Below are 22048 nucleotides of genomic sequence, written 5' to 3'. Positions count from 1 at the left end.
AATTAATCTCCTCTGCTTCTTAATGATAACTTTAAACTAGAGGGGTATAACTCACATATTAAACAATAAAAATAAAACCATATTTTCAGATGAATAACAATATTTAGGCAAAATTAAATTAAAAGAAAAGAGCTATCCTTCCTTAGTACCGGGTAAATACAGTTAATATGTTAATCTACTTATGTTTGACTCTGTCCAGTGTAGAAAGATGACATGTATATATCACTAGAAATGTTAGCAGAGCACAGACTTCCATATATCAGAATAAAGAATTTACATTTTAAAAAACAAAATGTACCTTTTATCTGGGTAGCAAAATTCAGCGCCAGTTTTGCAAAGAGATCTGCATTTTCAAACTTGTCTTCCTTAACTTTTAACCAGAAACAGTTCTCAGATAATTCTTTGGGTTCAATCTGAAACAAAAATAATAAAGATAAGTTTCTAAGACACTACTGCATATTTACTTTTTCAAAGAATTCACTTCAACCAAAGTTGAATGACAGTTCCTTTATCTATTGTATCAATTTTAGGATCAAAATAACACTTTTAAGTAACTAATCATTGAGAAAGTCACAGAATTCTATCAGTATATAAAAAAGGTACATGATAGCAATAGGCCATATAGCAATTTAAAAAAAACACACACACAAAAAAAACCTTCAACTGAAAAAATATTTTCTATGGAAGGAACCTTAAAAATAATTTAGTAAATCCCTCCCCAATTTGTATGATTTCAACTTGATTCTGAATTCTTAAAAATGGGTAAATTGAGATTCAGAAATGTGAATTCCCCATGTTCACTGACTGGATTAAAGGGAGTAGCCAAAATAATTGTTGACACATGCCTCGTACCACATGCCCTGCACTGTTTTAAGTGATTTGATATATTAACTCATCTAATCTAATCCTTTGAGGCAGGACATACTAGTATCTCCATGTTAAAGATGAGGAAACTGAGCCCCAGAAAGTTTAAGTGGCTACTGAAGGTAGAAAATAGTGAAGATGAGATTTTAAACCCAGGCAGAGTAACTCCAGAGAATTGTCCTTTTAGCCACTACACGAAAACCCAAGATTAGAACTGTGTGCTTTCCAGTAAGTCATGATGCTTTGTGACATGTTAAGTACCATTACTCTGTATGCTAAATTGTTAAATTAATGTATCATGACATTTACACACACTGGACCAACAGAAATTTTGGATCCTACAGTTAGGTGGATTGTAGGAAATTTGAAAAAAAAAAGAAAAAAACTACCTTCTAAAACCATTTACACTTCATTTACTTTTATGACCAAAGCATCAGTAGATGCTTAACTTTAAAACTGATGTAACCAATATTCTGGTCAAACCAATTTATTGTGTAGATACTGTCAGGTATCACTGTAAGTATGTTCTTGGATGAGTCATTTCCCCAAATGGTGGTCTGGATAATTGTATTTTCATTAGAAAATTAGTTACTAGTGAATGGAGACTGTCTCAATCTTGATAATAAGCTTTTACAAGACATATTATTTGATAACATTAAAGCAAAATAACATTCAAAAGAAAAAAATTTCATACATCATGTTAAAAAACGATTAGATTACATCACTACTGAATACTGTCACTTATCCAACACTATCTGAAAGTTTAAAACTTAAAAAAAACAAACCTTTCTCTGAGAACAAAAATAACTACGATAAAAAGGCTCAATAAAAAGACTGTAGTCACGAATGTTCTAGCACTTAAAGTTAACAATGGTAAAAGAATCAAAATTAGTTTTTATTTGGTGATATATTTCATATATTATTCTCTAACACTACTTTCACTTTGATTTTCCTTTTTCTTTGCACATTAATTTTAACTTATCGGTGGAGTTTCCAATTCTCTAGGCCCTAGACTGAAAGATGAACATAAGACGGTGAACTCACAAAAGAAAGCAGAGTCAGGAGTCATGTTCTCAAACATTACATAATACTTATACGTAGCAATACAGTTATTTATACAGTAATGATCAACTGTGTCTAAACAAAGCCACAGCACTCTAGTTGTACTATTACCTTTGACCAATTGATTCTCTTCATGGACACCTCAGGTTTATATATTTTTTTCTGCTTCATTCCATAAGGCAAAACAGCAGGTGCTCCTGGGGGAGGAGGAACCCCTCCAAGGGGGGGTGGTGGAGGAGGTCCGCCAAACAAAGGTGGTGGTGCTGGTGGTGGTGGTATACCACCGGTCATTCCAGGCAAAGGAGGGGGAGGAGGGGGAGGAGCTGCTCCTCCAGGTAGAGGTGGTGGTGGTGGGGGTGGTGGTAGGGATGGCCCAGCACCTGGCAATGGAGGAATTCCTGACGCACCTGAGAGTCCAGGTCCCTGAAAGAGACATAACCCAATGTTTAAATGCTTAGACCACAATACAGCAGCAAAGAAAACTTAGCAGGAGACATTTGTGCTTTGTTTAAGATTCGATGCACTTATTTAACTTAGCAACATCGTAAGGCTTAACAGTTCATAAAAAAGACTCACACAGATTTTTGATAAGCAATCAAAACGCTGGACACTGACTACTTCTGCTAACACGCTAATGCTAGAAAAGTGGGCGTCCTCAAAGATTTTGTGAAACACTCCTCCAAAATAATGAAAAATTACCTTTCATTGTAAATATATGAAAAGAAGAAGTTTTATATAAGGATTGGACCTGTTAGACTAGTTGGTTTAAACATGAGATAATTAACACATAAAAGGTCATAAATTTGATTCCACTGGGACCAATTAGCTTTACACAAAGACACTGTCTCAGAGAACCAGTAACTTAGCTCTCTTCTAATATCAATAATTAATACTAAGCAACACCATTTGTACATTAATGTTTATGTTTTTACAGCTATTATTTATTTCCATTGTTGTTATAACCCTATAATGTAGGTGGCACACTTTGATCTCACTATTCCCTCACTGCTTATAGATAAGGAAACTGTAACTACAAACAAGGTTAAATGGCTATACAAAGGTCACACAATCTGAAATGTGATTGATATTTGAATATGGTTCTTCCCATACCCAATGCAGTCCTCTTTCCACTATAACAGACTGCCTCCTCACGCATGGGTGTCCTGTGCCATGAGGGGAATGAATTCACACAGATTGGATTATGAGGCAAGTATAACTTATTTCTACTAGCAGAAAGTAACTTCAAACTCATTCTCTAACATGAGAGATGACAGATGAAGGAGAACACCATATTCCATATTGTCTACTTTTTTGATGATTAATCTGTACCTCTTTCTTTGAACCACCACTGATCACAATGGTTCACTTTCCAAACTAAATGAATAAAGTGAAGTTGTCTATTATAAACATTCCTAGGAAACTCCTACCGATAAATAGACATCTTCTATAATCAAAATATGACATTAGGTTAACTGAATGAAAAGTTTAAAACCAATGAAATTTTTTGGTATAGTGTTATTTTTATTTGGAGAGCATGTTTTCTCTTTGCTAATAATATGAATTTCCTACTAGGACTACTTAATTCTGCTAACTAAACTTAGAAATATCTTTACAAAATAAGTAAGTTGAAGCATATTTTTTGGAACAATCAATTTAAAGGATTATCTATTAACAAGATTAAAAATTAACAATCATAGAATCACGCAAATGTTTCTCACATTATACAATGTGTATTGTCCATATATTTTATTCACATATGAATGCTTATGTCTGTACCTACATATATACAACTAAAGTGTTCATACACTTAACAAAAAACAAGCCTCTGGTAGAATGCAATCCTCTCCTGTGATTAGGAAGAATTAAAGATAGGATTAAAATATGCAACATTTTTTACATTTTATTTTTAATGCAGCAAATTATAGAAAACAGTCTGATTTTTACAATGTTGATTGTGATCAAAGAAATTCTGGGGAAAATGTAAATAATTTTTCTGAAAAGTTTGGGATGTTATTATATTGGTGCAAAAGTAATTGTGGTTTAAACCACAATTATTTTTAACCTTTTAAACCACAATTATTTTTGCACCAACCTAATAGTAATTTACGCTATAAATTTTTTGTACGAATGGATCTATTGAATAATTTAAAAGGTAAAATGTGTATCCCATTTTCATATTAATAGACAGCAAAATTAAAGTAATACATGTTTGTAAACATCAAATTTTGCCTTTATTAGATCATATTTATGATATGGAATGTGTACAACCACAAAAATGCTACTACTTTAAAATAGGATTTTACTCAAGTTAAATACATATTTTATGAATTTAATAAAGAATCTCAAATGTTTACATTAAAAGCCAGCAGGATTTAAAAATCAAATCATATCAGCCCTTTTCATCTCATCCCTGAACAATTAGGAATGAAACAATTAAATTAGGCTACAATCAAGTATTGAGAATTGAATACGGCTATGAATAATTTAATACTAGACACCATTTGGGTACACGGGAAAGCACTGTGTGACTCTGAACTTTTACAGGTTAGTTAATTTAATAATAAATAAGCAACTACTCACTAAGTAGTGGGTAAGGCCCTGTGCAAGGTACCATCAGGCCCTGAAGAAGAAGAATAAGTAAAGACACTGTTCTCAAGGTGTTCACGCTCGAGTGGAAGAAACAAAGCAGGCACACAAACAGAATATGATACAGTGGTCTACACAAGTGATACAGAAGTTCATAGAACAATGTGATATACAGATGATGGATTACAGAGATGCAGACTTGAAACCTATGTCACCTTGAAACCCTCGTCACCCCAATAAATTTAATTTTAAAAAAAAGTTCACAGAAATTCCTTAATGGAGTTTTTGGTGAAGCTTTCCAAAGATTACTTTACTGAGCTCATCATTAACGGATATGTTTTGCAGGCACAGATGAGCAAGGGAGGGCATTTCTGACAGAGAATAACGTAAGTCCGCATTTCTCAACTAAGTTCCATGAAAACACTATTTCCCAGGGGATATTAATAGGTGGTCTGAGATAAAGAGTTCTGTGGTTCAATGACTTTGGGAAAGCTGCATGAAAAAAGAGTTAAGACAGGTTTCTTCAGTGTAGGACATCTCAGACCCTTTAATATGCTAATGAGTATTGTGAATTTCCAAGAGGAGAATTTCAAGTGTACCAAATTTATTGGACTATGGAATGCTTTCCTCATGAAAACCCCATTAGCATCTCTGGAACTAATGTCTGGGCAATGCTGGCAGAAGGAAGTGTGGAGACAGTAAATTCTAAATGTGAAGGGAGGAAACATGACTTCACCGCAAAACAGGCGGTAGTTAGGAGAGCAGTCAGAAGGCTCGGCTGCAAAGGGGAGATAAGGGAGCCCATGACAGAAGGCCCTCAAATTCTTGGTAAGGAGATTTTTATTTAATCCTGAATGCAATAGGCAACCATCGAACATATTAAAGCCTAGAGTGACAGTCATCAGGGCAGTGTTTTAGGAAGATTAATTTGCCACTGACAATAAGGATGTATCTGAGGAGGAAGAGAATATAGGTAGGGAGAAAAGTCAGGAAACAATTACAATATTCCAGGCACGATGTAATGATGGTGATCCTGGGTGATTCGGAGTTTTGATGCGAGGGAGAAAGAACTGACATAAAACAGTGGCAAAGCTTAATTTGTCAGGTGGTAGGGCAGAGAAAAGGCAAAGAAACTCCAGCTTCCCGATCAAAAAAAAAAAAAAATGGTAATAACATTGAAACAAGTAAGAATGGAGACCAGGATGGTTTGAAGAAATAAAGGTGACCACAAATAATGGGTTAAATGTCAACATACAGCAGAGCCTTCCCATGAAGGAAGCTGATCAAGAGCTGGAAATATAAGACAAACTCAGGAGACTTGAGACCTATTAAAAGGCGATATTCGAACTCATAATACTAAATGGGATATTAGTACAAGGACACATAGAGGGAAAAGAGCAGAGCACAGAAAATTGGGGAATGTCATCACTTTGGGGGGGGGTCAAAAACATAAAGAGAAACTGAGTTCTCAGGGACGTAAAAAGGGAAGTCACATGATACCAAAAGAGAAAGATTTCATAAAAGGCAATTATCAAATATTACAGGTGAGTGACACAGGCTAAGGGTAGGAAAAGGCCACCACATTGGGTAATTTGGGTGCTCTGGTGACTCTGAAGTCATCTTTCAGTAGACTGATGGAAACAGACCTAATCAATCAACCAACACCTGAGCATCCACTATGTTAAGAAGTTATCTTACATTTCTTAGTATTCTTTTAAAACACAAAATGTGCTGAGAGTACTTAATCAGTTCTAAAGTTTACACACCATAATTAAGATTTTAAGTGTATATGGGAGATTGTCATCATAGAGAACGTAATTGTAAATGTAAAGCTTACAGGTTTTGAAATTATGATAGTCAAGTTTTAAAGACATCTCAAAACGTTTGGGGGATAATTAAAATTAAGAAACATTTTCACGTTATTTTTGAAAGAAAGTACTATGCATCTAATTTTTTAAATCATCACGAAAATTTCATCTCAGAAACAGTTACGTGTAATATATTCTGAAGGGAACCAAAGTTTTGCCATCCTGAAGCCGCCTTGTGGGGTTATTGATTTTAAGCTGTTTATTAAGACACAAGACTCAGAAAGAATCTTTGCCCCCCCCCCCCCTTTCCTGTGAAAGAGATTCAGACAGAAAAGCCTGCTTCAGGAAGGAAATCTTAGAATATTCACTTTAGCTTATTGTGAATTAAGTATAGTAAATGGGAAGGCTTCAGGCAGGGGCCTGTTGGCTATACACCTGCTGTGTCCCATTGTCACTGAGTCGCCCAGCAAGAATGTTCCTGCCCTGTGTGTGCGCCCAGCCCTTCCTCAACTACCTGTAAATCGCCCATTCTCACTTCTGAAATCTCAGACCCGTTCCCCCCCACCTTTTCTCCTTTTTCCAAAATGTCACATATACCCATTGTCACCTAACTGTCTCTGGAATTTTCATGCTTATGTGAATTCCCCAAGCGCATGTATTAAATTTTGATTTTCTCCTGTTAATCTGTCTCTGTTAATTTGATTATCAGTCCAACTAGAAAAACTTAGAAGATGGAGGGAAAGTATTCATTTTTTCTTAGCCCCCACAATTCCAGTAAGAATATTCAGGGCAGTTCACGCAACTAGTATTTTGATCCAAACATTAAAATGATTTATTGTCCTGGAAAATCAAATCTGTAGTCATTTCAATGAAAATGTGAAACTGCCAAAAGTCTGCTTCCGGTCACATTTTTTTCCTTCCATCTAACAAGATAATTTTCTACCACTGAACTCACTGTGACATGACACAAAGTCTATATCTTGTTTCATTACCTGGGTTCGAAGTTGCTGGATTTCTGTTTCAAGCTCTTTGATTTTTTCTTCTCTTTTCTGAAGCTCAGCTTGAGCTTCCTGTCGAGCTGTGAATTCTTCATCGAACTGCAATGATCACCATCATAAATGTACATTTAATAATATAGTTTTGAGAAAGCTTTAAACAACATTATGTATTAAATAAGTAGAGTGCTTCTTGCTTCACTGAATTCCCAGGTCATTCAAAAAAATCAGAGCTCTTGATTATTTTCACGACAATTAAGCACCCATGTGGGTGTAGGGTATTGCTTATGGTGGTAGTAAAAAAGAAACATGCCCCCAACCCAAGGTAAATAAACCGCTTTTCCCTTCTGGGAAAAAAAAAAAAAAAGTTTTAAAAGGGTGAACTAAGAAGTCTCAATATGCAATGGATTATTTTTTTGGTTACTGAAAGTTAGGTTTTAGAATTATTCATGTTTTTAAATGTTTCATCCTATACTTTTAAATTTATTCAATTAGAAAATGAAACCTAAAAATTAGCCATCAACAACATTATTGATTATATTCCCCGTACTGTATTTCATATACTTGTAACTATATTGTTACTACCAATTTGTGCTTTCTAATCCCCTCACCTTCTCCCCTATCCCCACCCCTGCCCATCTAGCAACTATCAGTTATTTCTCTGTATCTCTGAGTCTATTTGTTTTTTCGCTCATTATTCTGTTCTTTACATTCCACATATGAGATCACACGGTATTTGTCTTTCTCAGTCTGACTTATTTCACTTAGCATAATATTCTCTAGGTCCATCCATGTTGTTGCAAACTGATAAAAAATATGTATATTTTTAAAAAAGAAACTAAAAAAAAATTACCCATCAAGCCGTTCAACTCCTTCACTATATTTAATCTTGAAAGAGACTGCCTTTTCAGAATGCTCAAATGGCTATACATTAATACAAATTAGAATTTTCTATTATAATCTCAATTGCCTACCATCCAAATAGTAGCACTCCACAAAATCTGACAGTAGAATGATAGATGCCTTCATGGCGTTCTCCTTCACACGATTAACCAAAACACTTGTATGAAATGTTATAAGAGGGAAATGAGAGGTGAAATTACAGTGTGCTACGCCAAAGAGACCATCTAAATGGTGAATATCCATTTACTGTATCATGCCCAGCCCTTACCTCAATCAGGGCTCTAAGCAGGCCCAAGCTAGCCTGCATACTTAAGAGTGAATACTGCTTATGTCCACTATAGAACATTTGTTCTTTATTGTCAGTATCACTTCATTTTAGAAGTCTATACATTATTCCAATGATGTTCGATCTGTTTTTAAGACTGATATATCTTACTGTCGAGAATTATCTTTAGAGTTTGTGAAACAATAAAAAAATGTTCACAACGAATAAATATTCCTCCTCACAATAGATTTGACCTTTGGAAATTATACAATGCCACGCAGATCCAAGTCTGAAGAAAGACTGGGTGAGAGCTGGTGAGAGCTAATTGGATAATAATAGTGTTTGGATCAAACCTGAAATACTGTTCAGTTAATTCTTTTAGTCACCTGTAGTTGAGTCCAGGAAAATGACCCACAGAGGTTGCTCCAAATCGTCTCTAATCTCTTTAAATTTCTAACCCACCCCAGATCCTTTACAGTCAGCAAATGACCTTGTTTCCTAGTTCACTGAGAAATGGAGCTCTTTCGACTTCACGACGACTCGTGTTAAGATTTATCTGATTCTGTACTCCCATTCTCCCTCCCAAACTTAGCTTCTCCTGCGTGATTCTCAAGCGTGGTGCCTACACAAACACACTATACAGTTTTCCTCTACAAAAGGTTTGTTTATTAGTATATTTGAAGAGAGGCACACAATGTTTCTGCTTGTGATTTAAAATGATCATAATCTGTAAACCCACAGAAGAAATCACAGAAGCCTGAGATATGCGAGCTGGAAGAATTAAATCCACTAAACTTCTCCACTCCTTCTAATGACAAAGACATTAAGACCCAAGGAGAGTAGTGGCTTACTTAAAGTCACAGCTAATAAATGGAAAAGCTGAGCTCAGATCTTACAACTCCTGCTTCTCATGCTAGCCCCTCCCCCCTTTTTTTACTACTTTATATTGCCTCATAAAGTCACCCAGAATAAGAGAAGGCATACAGATAACCACTGGGAGACCACACACGTTTTCATTCTACATGCTGGTGGTGAGAATAAAGCATCAAACACTGAAATTTCTTTTTGATTATTTCAGGACCCCTTTTCCCATAACATATGCTTGCAGAACATTTTCCCGGTAAGATCATCACAATTTGCTCCATTCTTGTGGCATCTAATCACAGTGCCAGCGAAAAATTCAGGAGAGTCTTAAGATTTTTCAAAGGGAATTTTAAATGTGCTACTTAAAACAAGAACATTAGAAACATAAAGGTCTATTAATCAAAGAGCGTACATTTTCTTTCACCAATAAAAATGACAGCTTCACCCAAACATTTTATGCTCAAGCTCTTAAAAATCTATTCTGGTAACTGAAAGAGCAAAGACATTTCTTCAGATGCCCTGAAGTAACTTCAGTAATACTCTATAATTTCTAGAGTGATAGCAAAAGTGATTATCTAATCTCCAAGGTAAGTCATAACTTTGAAGAGACAGCAATATGTAAGCACTTTATCTTGCTGTCAGAAGGCTGAAAACTGGAGAGCTTTTAGACTTGTGCTTCAATCCTTCTCCTGCACCAGCAGGAGAGAAATGCTATACAAACGCTTCACAAGGTCTAGATTTTTAAAAAGACAACTTTTGGTAGAAGCTAATAAAATTGTAACTATGCTTTCATGAAACAAGGAAAACACAATCTGAGGCCTAGATAAAATTAAGATATTCATAAAGCCGGCATCTACATAGGGGGAACCTCAAATTCCACCAAATCTTTGTGAAGCAGCATCATGTAAAAAAAGATTATTATAAAATCCAAAGAAAGTAAGTCCAAGAAGAGACACACAGAGAAACAGAGAGAGAAAACACTGCATTATTCTGTTGCTATGAATAGCACTGACTTCAGAACGTAACTGAAAAAACTAGCTAAACATCTCACAATTCTCCAAGGAGCTGCCTATTGTGAGTATTGCCGGAAAGCAATGGAGGAATATATTTTGGTTGATTTCGTCTAACTATATCCTTCCAGCAAACTAATTTTATTTCATGTATCACTTTCATAGAATACAGCTAGTGTTTTTATTCCATAATGGACTGAAGGCAGTAAGGAGGCAATAGTAGCAACCTTATCTTACCAGGAAAGAAATCAGTATTCTGTGGTCAGGTTTGAATCCAGAAACACAAATTACTATGTCACTGAAACAATATTTATAAGACATCACATAAAGAAACAAGGTAGAATATATACTTTGATTAAATTATTAATTTAACGATTACGGCCAATATTTTATAAGGTTTACCTTCTTTGAAAATTCCGCTGCTTTTTGTTCACTTTCTTCAACTTTTGCCTTGTTCACACAAGAATCTATTAAGATTGACCAAAAAAATGATTAGAAATTATTGCATCGGATCTCTAGGCAAAAGATGGCTGCCAGCCTGTAATTCTACTACGCAAACATTTTTATGTCAATTGCTATTCAAAGGAAACTGGCCTCTACTATACATAAAACATAAACCACCATATTTCCCTTCTTTTGCATGCTACCTGAATTCCATGATACTACTGTTGAGGCACAAAACCAAGCATCCAAGCATATATTTGACAAAATCATCATCGTTTTAAAGGTATTCAATTATTTTGCAACTTCTGTAATTACAGATCTTTACAAATTGTTTTATAGTTTATTAAGGGTAGAGAGGTGCCAAAGAATCTATGCTTAAGATTATTAAGACTCAAAATGAACCTTAAAATAAGGCTAGAGGGAGAGATACAATAATATTCATTAATTCAGTTTTCTTAAAGAAAGCCTTCACTTAATTCATTTCTGATCAGGGGCAGAATATATTATGTAAAGAAGGAAATGAACATCAAACTTCTCCCACATAATCAAGCACTCCAGAATATAAACTGAAGACCCTCTTTTGGACAATAGTCTCATCATTATACATATAGTCTCTTGTGTACCTAGCCATTCCACACCTATTTATTTACCCCAAAGAAATAAAAACATATCTCTATACCCAAACTTGTGAATGTTATAGCATCTTTATTTATAATAGCCAAAAATTATAAAGGACCCAAATGTGTTATCAACAAGTCAATGTATAAAGAAATTGTGGTTTATCCATATATTCGAATACTACTCAGTTATAAAAAGGAATGAACTACTGATACATGCAATACAAGAACATAAATGAATCTCAGAATAATTATGTTGAATGAAAGAAGCCAGGCGAAAAGAGTTTATGTTGTGCGTTTCTAGTTATATAAAATTTTATAAAATGAAACTATAGTAAGAGAAAGCAGATCAGTGATTGTCTTGGGATGGGAGAGGTGCAGGGAGCCATGGGAAGGAGGGACTACAAAGGAGAATGCAGAAACTTTTCAGGGGTGAGAGTGATGTTCATTATCTTGACATTATAACGTATGAGTACATAAATATCAAAATTTACCAAATTGTACACTTTAAAGATGGGTAGTTTATCTCATGTCCACTATACCTCAATAAAGTGTTTTTTTCTTTTACTTTAAAGAACTGTGTTGCTAGAGCAAGGCAACTAAGAAGGAAATCGGTAAACGATGAGATCAAAGAGGGACCAAATCTTTGCTGTGGTTGCAATTGTTCGTAATGATCTTTAATTTCAATCACAATGTATCAGAAATTAGGCAGGAATATGATCTGATTTATACACAATACAAGACTTACAGAACAGTGAAATCAGAAGAGACTCTATGCTCCTTAAGTCCAGGGGATCTTAAAATAGAGATCCGCAGATATCCTAAAAGTTCTTGAAGCACCTGCTAATTTTTGTGTGCATGTGCACGCGTGCGCGTTCTAATGAAAGTTCCACAGCATTCATCAGCTACTGAAAAAGGCTTCTGACCATAAAACATTAAGAACCACATACATATTTGACTTATCTGAATTTTGGCAAAGGAAACTGAAGTCTACAGAAGTTAAGTGATTTGTTCATAATCACAGAGATGACACGTGGTTCTAAGATTCTGACTATCCTCTCCCATTTGTCCCTTCGTCTCTCTCCACCTCAACACTCTTGATGAACACTACACAATTATAAGTACCGGGCACACAGTACACAAAACAAATGTCTGTGAACACTGAATGAACTAGCCAATATCAACACTAGACTATGTGTACCAACTATGGTCTATAATAGATTATAAGCCAATACAAATATTTGGAAATAGTCCCTTATAACTCTCTCAACAAAATATGAAATAAACTACTGAGTTTAGCAAGCTCAACGAAAAATATGCAGTGAGATCAGTATTTACATTAATTGTTAGACAAGCTAAATTGGTGCACGCTTTCTAAAAAGCATTTGGCCTTTCAAAGTTCATACCCTCAATTAGAGAAATAAATCCTAGGAAATAATGAGAAAAAGCCAAACATGTATACAAAGAATGTTCATATGAGATTCACTTATAACAGTGAAAACCTGAAAACAATCTAGATGGACAATAAGGAAGGACTAGTCAAGATGATTACGGTATTCCATAAAATTGAATATTATTCAGACATTCAAAGTCACATTTTAAAGGTTAACGTGGAAAACGTCTCATAATATAAATTCTCCAAGAAAAATTAGCATACATACAGAGAGAGAGAGAGAGAGAGAGAGAGAGAGAGAGAACTGCACTGAAAAGTGGGTAATGCTGGTAAACAGTACTGAGCTGAAAAGTGACATTGGTGGTTTATTCTGTCACTTACCTAAACCTCTAGATTGCCTAGAATAAATGAGGAGCAGTTTTAAAATCAGAAAAGAATAATATGTGATAAATAATAATAATAAGGATATTACTGTGAGTCTGCTCTGTGCTATGGAGTAAAGAATAATACATAATTGGCATTCAACAGCTGGTGTTTTCTTCCTTAAAAGACAAATGAGTTCATGCTTGAATCTTAGCAGTAGTGGTTTCGATTAGGTATAAATAAAATTGCTTAACTATAAGGTCAGATAGCATAACTTATTTCATAAGAGATGTCTCACACCATCCAGAGACTGTTTCTGAAAATATAGCTAACTCCCAGTACCGGATGATATAAGTCCTTTCCTCAGCAATCCAACAAGATGAACACGTTCCTCTGAAATTCCTACCTAGCTCTAAGGTGTACGAAATATAAATTGACTTACATTGATAGAAATAAAAAGTCTTCAGTTACTGAATTAAACCTGTATTTCTTTTCTTAAATGCCAACACTAATAATATAACTGAATTACTAATTAGACCCCATTGTACACATGATTTCTACAAAAATCACCAGGATTTCAAAGTTGTGTTTCTAAAAAGGAAGGAATTAATCTGTAATAATACAATGTGGGGGTTTTTTTTGTGGGATATTAATTTTAAATTGAATTGAAGAGTGTTGAAACTTATCAAATAGGTTAATATTTTCAATCACATAGGCAGAACTCTCATGATCATAATTAACAATTATCATGATTGAGTACCCATGGACACAATGATTTATCGGGTATTAATAGAGGAAGTTCAGTGAGAGCTACCTTTAAAAAGAGCCCATTATAAAGAAGAGAGTAAAACACAGAGGACATGGCTGGTAATATTACATACCTATCAGATGAGTTAAATCAATGTCTAATCTTTGTCTGTACTTGAAATCTGGATCCATACCACTGCAGTGTAGCACTACCTGTGAAACGCACTCCTCAATTATTTTGTAGTACTGTGGCCTGAAAGAGAAAGAAAGTATTGTTGAATACCTTTCCTACCTATATAAATCAATTTTCTTAAGTGGTGATTCAGTATGATAAAAGAACTAAGTCTTCCTAGCACTGTTTAAAAAAAAAAAAAATCTCTCTAGTCATTACACTCTCTTAGGAGAAACAGGCCTGCAGTTAAAGACCTGCGGTTAAAGACGGTCTGGATGTTATAGTGCAAAACCCATTGTGATGTAACCAGCTGTGAACACTTAGTGACTTAATAACCTAGTTTGCAGAGATTCATGCTTGGGTACCGAGACACTTATCAACCTTATCTACTTTCTTAGCTATTGTTCCTAAAGTTAATGAAAACAAATGACCTGTTAGTCCTACATCCATGGATACAGAAATGGTTTTAGGCCTCTACCCGTTCTTAATTTCAATAAGGGATGAGCATCTTGGCATTAGGTGGCAAGCGATGTCTTGAATTGATTCCAATACTTTTGCTCAAGATTAGTTATAACAGCTTACAAAACTGGACTGAGCCACTTATGCTGCAGACTATTCCAAAGATGTATTTATGCATGTATTTTAAAAGATCCATTTTATAGAAGCATACACACTTAATATGCATGACTATAGCCTCAATTTGTTCAAAGTGTTAAAGGTTTTAAAACACGTCCTAACTCTTTAATCTATCAAGGTAATTCTGGCCTTAGAAATGACGACTTGGATGCTACAAAAAAATTTTAAAAGCAGTTTTTGCATTAATATTTGGGGAAATTTTAGTATATATCAGTGGCTAATAAATTCAACAGAAAATCGGAAAGAAATACTACTATAAACAAATTATGATATAAACTTAAAATTAGTGTGCTAATAACTAGCCAAAGTTTGCAAATGAAGACAAACAGATTCTAATTTCTCTTATATGTCTTCTGTCATGGGGCTGGTCTCCAGAACAAGAATAAATAGTAACACCGGGGGTGCCAAAAAAATGCATACATATGACTTGTGTTCATCTTTTGTTATTGGAATATGTTGAGTGTTACAATTTTAATACAGTATTTTCCATTCTTAAAAAGTGTGTACATTTTTTTGGCACCCTCTGTATTACACATTATGAGGCTCTTTCAAGTCATCATCAGGTCCAGGGTAAATAATATTGTCTTCTAATCAGTCTAGGCAATGACTCCTTGGTTTAAATCAGGAAAACCCAACTTTCTCTTTGAGGACACGTTAAGTATTCCTAGAGAGGAATACAAGTGCTTGTAACACTTCTAACTCAAATGGATGTTCTCAGGATAAAAAGCGTGTCACATTATAAGTTCTCATTTATTCAGTTACTGAGAAATGGATGGTTTCATCCGAATTATTTACCCATGTAACTGCACATACACAGCCACAATACCCCTTTAACTGCCAGAACTTATTTCAGATGCATTATCATCTTTCCTGCTTAAAAAAAAGCATAAAATTTAGTATTTTAAACATTTTTCTGTGTCCCTGTAACATCATGATGTCCATGAGTTTCTGTACTGGTCTGAGCTATAATAGTTTTCAACGTGGCTTTAGAACTGTCATTTTTGTTGTGACTGGACCTGACCCCACGGTAGCCTTTCTTTTCCCTTTAATCAAGGAAGTTGTGACAAATTAGGAAACCTAGATTGCCAGAATGTCGGACATATTAGAGTCTGAAGAACAACTAAGAGTCTCTCGAACGGGTAAATGTAAGATCATGGTCACCAACTTCTGGATAATTTCAGTCACTCAGAAACCTTTCTCTAACTGTCTGGTTTTCAGATATATTCTCAATGACTAGACTCTAATACTTCTAACTATATGGGTCACTATAATTATTTATTTTGAATAATTACATTACTGAACATAAAGCTGAAATATTACCATTATTTTCTTAGATAAGATCACATCTATTACAAATATGATAAAATAGAAATCACAGTAAAACCTCACTTATTAAAAGATAGAAGAGTTTAAAAGTTCTACCACAGACTCTTCAGCGCTGACTCTGCGCTACCATAATCAGGCAAAGAAAATTCATCATGCGGTCAGTAACATCTGTTGGGTTCATTGCTATTAAAAGTCCTGTCACTGGGGTACCCCACTTTTGTAAGTAAGATTTTTCTGGCCCAATTAAAAATAAATAAACAGTTTAAAAAATACTCCCTTGAGTCATCAAACTCTTACACTCTATGTATGTATAACTGTCTAGGCCCCCCTACAATGTTAATTTTCGAATTATACAAACTGCCTCTTACCTGATATAATAATCATTTCGGATGAGCAGAAAATGTTGTAGAATGGATAATAGGTAATTTTCAGCAGCTGTGTCCTTCAACATATTATACAGAAGATGGTATACTTCATTCATATCAGTGAAAAGTAAGTAAAGGAAAAAATATCAAAGATTCTTGATGAAAGTTTCATTCACTGATGTATCACTTTGTTTCTATTACTGTTTCTAAACCTTCAACTCCATGATCCAGTATTTAAACATTTACATAAAGAAATTTAATCTATGGAATCACTTTAATCTTTGAACGAGAGAAAAAGGCTTAAAGAGCATTTCCAAGGCCATTTAAGCATCAAAACCGTAAATGATCAGTTACTCACTACAGCAATGGCATTAATGAAAATGGTTTTCTCTTGATCTTCCTGCAGTTGTAACAGAGGGAGGACCTATATTATTGATGAAAGCCACTGCTCCTCTACTTTCACTGGCACGTGAGACAGAAGACAAATGAGCATTCTGTGGACTGATAAGAGATCACAAAACTGTTTTTATTTTATACAAATGAAATACTTAACAAAATTTGAAATTATTATTGTTCGCATTATCTGTATTTCATTACTTGAAAAAAGATGGAGGGTAAAGACAATGAAACTTGAAACGTTTTCCTTAGGATATAAAAAGAATAGAAGTTTAAATGCTTTTAGTAAACTAGAAAACAGATTTCAAAAATGCATCTGGAAAAATCAATGTAAAGGAAAAGTAGAAGAGAAGATGTAATCCGACATCCTAAAAATAACCTGAAATGTCAACATTTTCTCCGAAGTAGAATTAAGTATATGATGGATTACTTCTTAGTCCCCATGTTAGAGCGCTGTGTTAAACTCTCATAAGGTCCTTTAAATGGCTACAGAATAGATCTGAAAATAGCTTTATGGTGAACTTTGATTATAAGAAAAATCTATGAAAAGCAAGATATTTATTAACTGATGTAAAAAGCATTTAATAGTATGGAAACCATTGTAAATTAGAATCACTAATGATGGATAAGAAATTATGAGAAATTATCCCATATATTTATGAAATTGTTATTTGTTGAATGCATAGGTGCCAAAAAAGGTAGACACGTGACTTGTAATCCTCTTTTGTTATCGGTATATATTGACTATTACAATTTTAATACAGTTTTTTCCTTTCTCAAAATGTGTATACATTTTTTGGCACCCTCTGTATTCATCCAGTACTTATAATGTAAGACACTTTGATAGGAGCATTGGAGGAAAAAGATAAAATAGAGCAATTCTGCCCTCAATCTCATAGTGGCATAGAAGTGTACATAAATAAGAGATAAACAAAGTACTCTAGGAGTTTCAAGGAGGGGAATATTACTCCCAGCTATTTGACGGGGGAGGAGGAAGAGGAAAGAAGACATCATACAGAAAAGGTCCAGCTCAAAGATCATTTTCGTTCTGAAGTATTTCCTAATTTTCCCAGAATCCATAAGTAAGAAATTTAATGGGAGTGAAACAAATGGCCAGCAATGCTATGACAACCATCTCTGAGATGTCAAATCATTTCGTATAAAATCTTTACCATAGGAAAATTATATGCTAGTTGTATTTGATTCAAATGCTTCTACTGCACAGCCTCATTAGAGCCAGATATTTTAACATGTAAACATTTCTTTTTTTGCGAAGGAACCAAAATATTTGGATTGAGAATAAGACACATATGAGAATTGAATTATATCTCTAAATGACTGAGTACCATTTAATAAACTGAAAGTACAATATATTACCTGTAGTCACATATGAACTCAGTGAACTTTACCCGCAAAATCTTTGTGTGAGGTATATCCCCTCAGGCCCTTTCTATTCAAGACCATTGAGCAGACTATACCTATAATACAGCAAGCCGCTGTGTACTTTTCAATATAGTCTGTGTAAATCATCAGGACAGTCTGACAGTTCCTCAACATGAGTCTCAATGACAGCATCATAGAGAGGTTCTAATATAAATAAATGGATATAAATTGGGCTGGCAGACAAGGACACTAATAATGGTCCACAAAAATCACCCACAAATCCCTTTTTCACCATACATGCAAAATGATTTTTCTAGTTTGTCCAAAGGATATTCCATTTCTGCTCGAATGTCACTGAGACGATGTGATAATTCAGTTAGGTCATCCTCTTTGTTCTCATCAAATACTTTCAACTGAATATCAAGCTCCTCGTTCTCTTTTTCTTTGAGATCCTGACAGATAAACATAAAATAACAGATGAGTAACAGTTTGACAACACCATACTTTGGTAATAAAGGCCACGCACTATTACTCATTTATATACACAGAAGCAATTTCAAATATTGACCTGGGCTCTTGTTCTCCTGTAAGAAAGTAAATATACTGTGTTTTTCTACTTTAAAATAAAAGAACATCATCGCGTTCACTGCATTTTCTTTTCATGCCCCAGACTTCGATTATTCACATTAAAAAATTAACAGTCACTTTTACACGGGCTGGGAGGGGGCACTAAGTGCTAACAACTCAAATTGAATGCTGTCGTTTGGACTAAACAGACCAATCAAAGATCAGAAAAGAATTCATGCAGTTAGAACATTCACATATGGCTCTGGCAAAAAAAAATAAAAAGGAAATATAGATCAATTGCATTAATGAAGAACAAATGCTAGGATATACTCAAGCACAACAGTCCCAAGTATGGCGTGAAAAGTTGCATGAACAAATTTGTTTTCAATGATATTTTGTGATTTGAAGCAAAAAGGCATCAGCACTTTTCATCAGGCTGCACGTCTAGCCATCTCCGAACCCTTCATTTTTGCTTAGCCTAATCACAAAATACCAACTTGGGCATCAAAGATTTGATTTTGTAATACATTATAAGCACATGCATTACAAACCTCTGATCATTTTCAAAATAATAGTATCAACAAAATCTTTGGAAGCATGCCACACTAGAGATTGTTGGGCTTAATATATATCACCTGGAATATCTTTTAATATGTGTCCATTAAGTTGCAGCTTTCAAAACCCAAATCGATAATCACAACTGTGGATGCTCAAGGGTGATACCGAAAGTGGGATTAAGATGTTCAGAGCTGAGCTTGAACTCTAAAAAGAAATGCAAGCATGGTGTACTTCAAATTAGGTCCATAAAACAAAATAGGATGCATTTCTTCTTTCTATTTTTATTCAATGGAACAATTATTAATGGAGATGTAATGGCTATTACTAAAGCCAAACACAAATTTATGCAATTTCTAGATGTTCTTTTTCTAACAGTCCCATACATAATAATTAACTGAAAATTTACCTGCAGAGCATATAAAAGTACTTAATGTGTTTCTATACAACATAAAATATATAACAAATAAGTGTATTTACTCCTAGGTTCCTCTTTAGTAATAACTTGCTTTAGGTCTAATTCTCCACTTTTAAGGGGAATGAAGAAATTTATTGGAATGCAAACTTATACAACATTGGTGGGTCATATTATCAGGAGATTTCTGAACTCTATTCAGAATAGAGCAGAAGTCAGACACACCCAAAAGGCTGGTCATTGCAAAAATAACTTTTAATAACACATTTCAGAATATGAACGTGTCTGCATTCTTATGTCTCATTCTATTTTTTCTTAGATGCTCACTATAAAACTTGAACACCTTAAAATATATTTGAAAAACAGAAAAATCCAAGTTAAATACTATAATTTAATTAACAATACTATAATCTAATTAGTTTATAAAATATGGAATCAATATGCATGATTACAATATTTTCAGTAAAAATAACTGATTGAATGTTGAATTTAGTTTTTAATTAGGACAACACATCATTTACATAACATATAGTATGTGAACATACGTAGCACAATATAAAAAGACATGTATAAATGCAGTATCTTGTAAATATTGTTTATGAACAATGTTCCATTAAAATAAATATATATGCATATATATACACACACATACATATATGTAAAACTTCCATTCAGTCAAACGTCCAACCTTAAAATATATATCCATTAATTATTGATAAAATAAACATTTAATGAATTAAAGATTTCATATACCTCAAATGTGATAGCTATCCTATAAAATAAAAACGCATCACTAAAGTTTTATATTGAAAAATGTAGGATATTGTAAAACGTAGAATATTGTAATTGCACTTATTAATTATGTGAAATATTATAAATATGTTTTAGTTATTTTTTAAACAGATGTGCTGTATAGATATGGAACATTTTACCTAGATTCTCTAAAGTATATAATTCTCTATGATATAGTGCACTTCTAAGGAAATCAAAGTCCATTACCAATACATGACTAATTATCAGTCAATCAAATTTGAGTCTTCAAAAGAATAAGGAAGGAAGGGTTTGTCGGTCTCAGAAGAAATTAAGAATGCCTGCTACATACAGCCACAGTTTCTTTCTATTTTGTTCATATATCTGATTTACCTAATTTTCTTAACTAAATAAAAAGCAGATGGAGATTTCACAAGAAATCAATGTAAGTTAACTACAGAGCAAATACTATTTTAGAAATCACTGCATGGTATGTAATAACTCATTTATCCCAAATTACTAAAACAAATTTATGAAATGTGAATTTTTCACATAAATAGAGTATAAACTCTCTTTAAACACTATAATTTATCCACAGAGACAAGGGGAATTTTGAAAATATATTTTTACAGAATATAATTAAAATAATTGTCCTTGTCTTGAGGATTCTGATAATTATATGAAAAAAAATTTTACTCTACTATAATATGATGATAGTCCAGGGGCTACTGAAATACTGAGAACTATTCTTCCCTATTGCTTAATGATTCCAGACAGTAATAATTTTTGATCTATATGCCAACTACTAATATTGGTCATGACCATGTCTAATTTACTACCTTGAATGCTATATCCTAGAAAATTAGGAAGCTGCTCTTGTGACAACAGTGTACAAAATAACAACAAATAGGAAAAACGTAAGGATTTTAAAGACACTTCTACGAATACATTAAGTTTCAGTGCATGTGTAAAAACTATTTAATATAAATTAAACATTTACTACAGTATCAATTAAACTATAATATTACCATAATATAAATTACTGTAATACAAATTAAAGTTACTTTAAATTCTAGTGGTTTAAATTTAAATATTTATTAACTTAATAGCGAGTTAATAAGATAGTTGACATGTTAGGTACATCTAGTATACATTAAAGTATGACTATTCTGACCTGTGCTCCATAGTATGATGACAAAAACTACAAGAAAAACAGCAGCAGCAGTGGAATCTATGGTATTAAAGAATGAATCTCTAATCTCAGGATCTATCTGCCTGAACTTGACTCTCATCTTCTACATCAGAAAACATGGAAAGGATTTTTTCCCCCCAAACCAAGTATCTGTTCCTCACCCCCAATAAGATATTGACAGTGTGTACGGGGACATGACCAATGTCTTGGTTGAAAACGGAGCCATATTTAGCTATGTTTCACTCCACTGTCTTAGGGAGATTTAAAAAAAAAACTTAAGAATCCTTATAGGTTCTATTCCAAAACTTTTCTAGGAGGCAGAAACATGACACTTTCTACTTTCCTCTTGCTTCAGAATCACTGAGATCTG

At 33.9% G+C, this 22048-nt stretch overlaps 1 protein-coding gene across 4 annotated transcripts in view; it reads right to left on the bottom strand.

Annotated features, from left to right (window-relative positions):
* The window catches only part of DIAPH2 (diaphanous related formin 2), an 823692-nt gene that overhangs the window by 570003 nt on the left and 231641 nt on the right, over positions 1-22048 (bottom strand). For all 4 annotated transcript variants that reach the window (XM_019756670.2, XM_074323226.1, XM_019756672.2 and 1 more), the window contains 7 exons: positions 18533-18651; positions 16424-16540; positions 14056-14174; positions 10760-10824; positions 7313-7417; positions 2038-2349; positions 299-413 (listed from right to left, as the gene is read on the bottom strand). In XM_019756670.2, the coding sequence (XP_019612229.1) occupies positions 299-413; positions 2038-2349; positions 7313-7417; positions 10760-10824; positions 14056-14174; positions 16424-16540; positions 18533-18651 (952 nt within the window). The remainder of the gene's footprint in view (positions 1-298; positions 414-2037; positions 2350-7312; positions 7418-10759; positions 10825-14055; positions 14175-16423; positions 16541-18532; positions 18652-22048) is intronic.

This window comes from Rhinolophus sinicus, chromosome X, assembly GCF_036562045.2.
Source record: "Rhinolophus sinicus isolate RSC01 chromosome X, ASM3656204v1, whole genome shotgun sequence".
Classification (NCBI taxonomy): Eukaryota; Metazoa; Chordata; class Mammalia; order Chiroptera; family Rhinolophidae; genus Rhinolophus; species Rhinolophus sinicus.
Note: the sequence above shows the minus strand (reverse complement) of the source record. Positions and strands in the feature narration are given on the sequence as shown.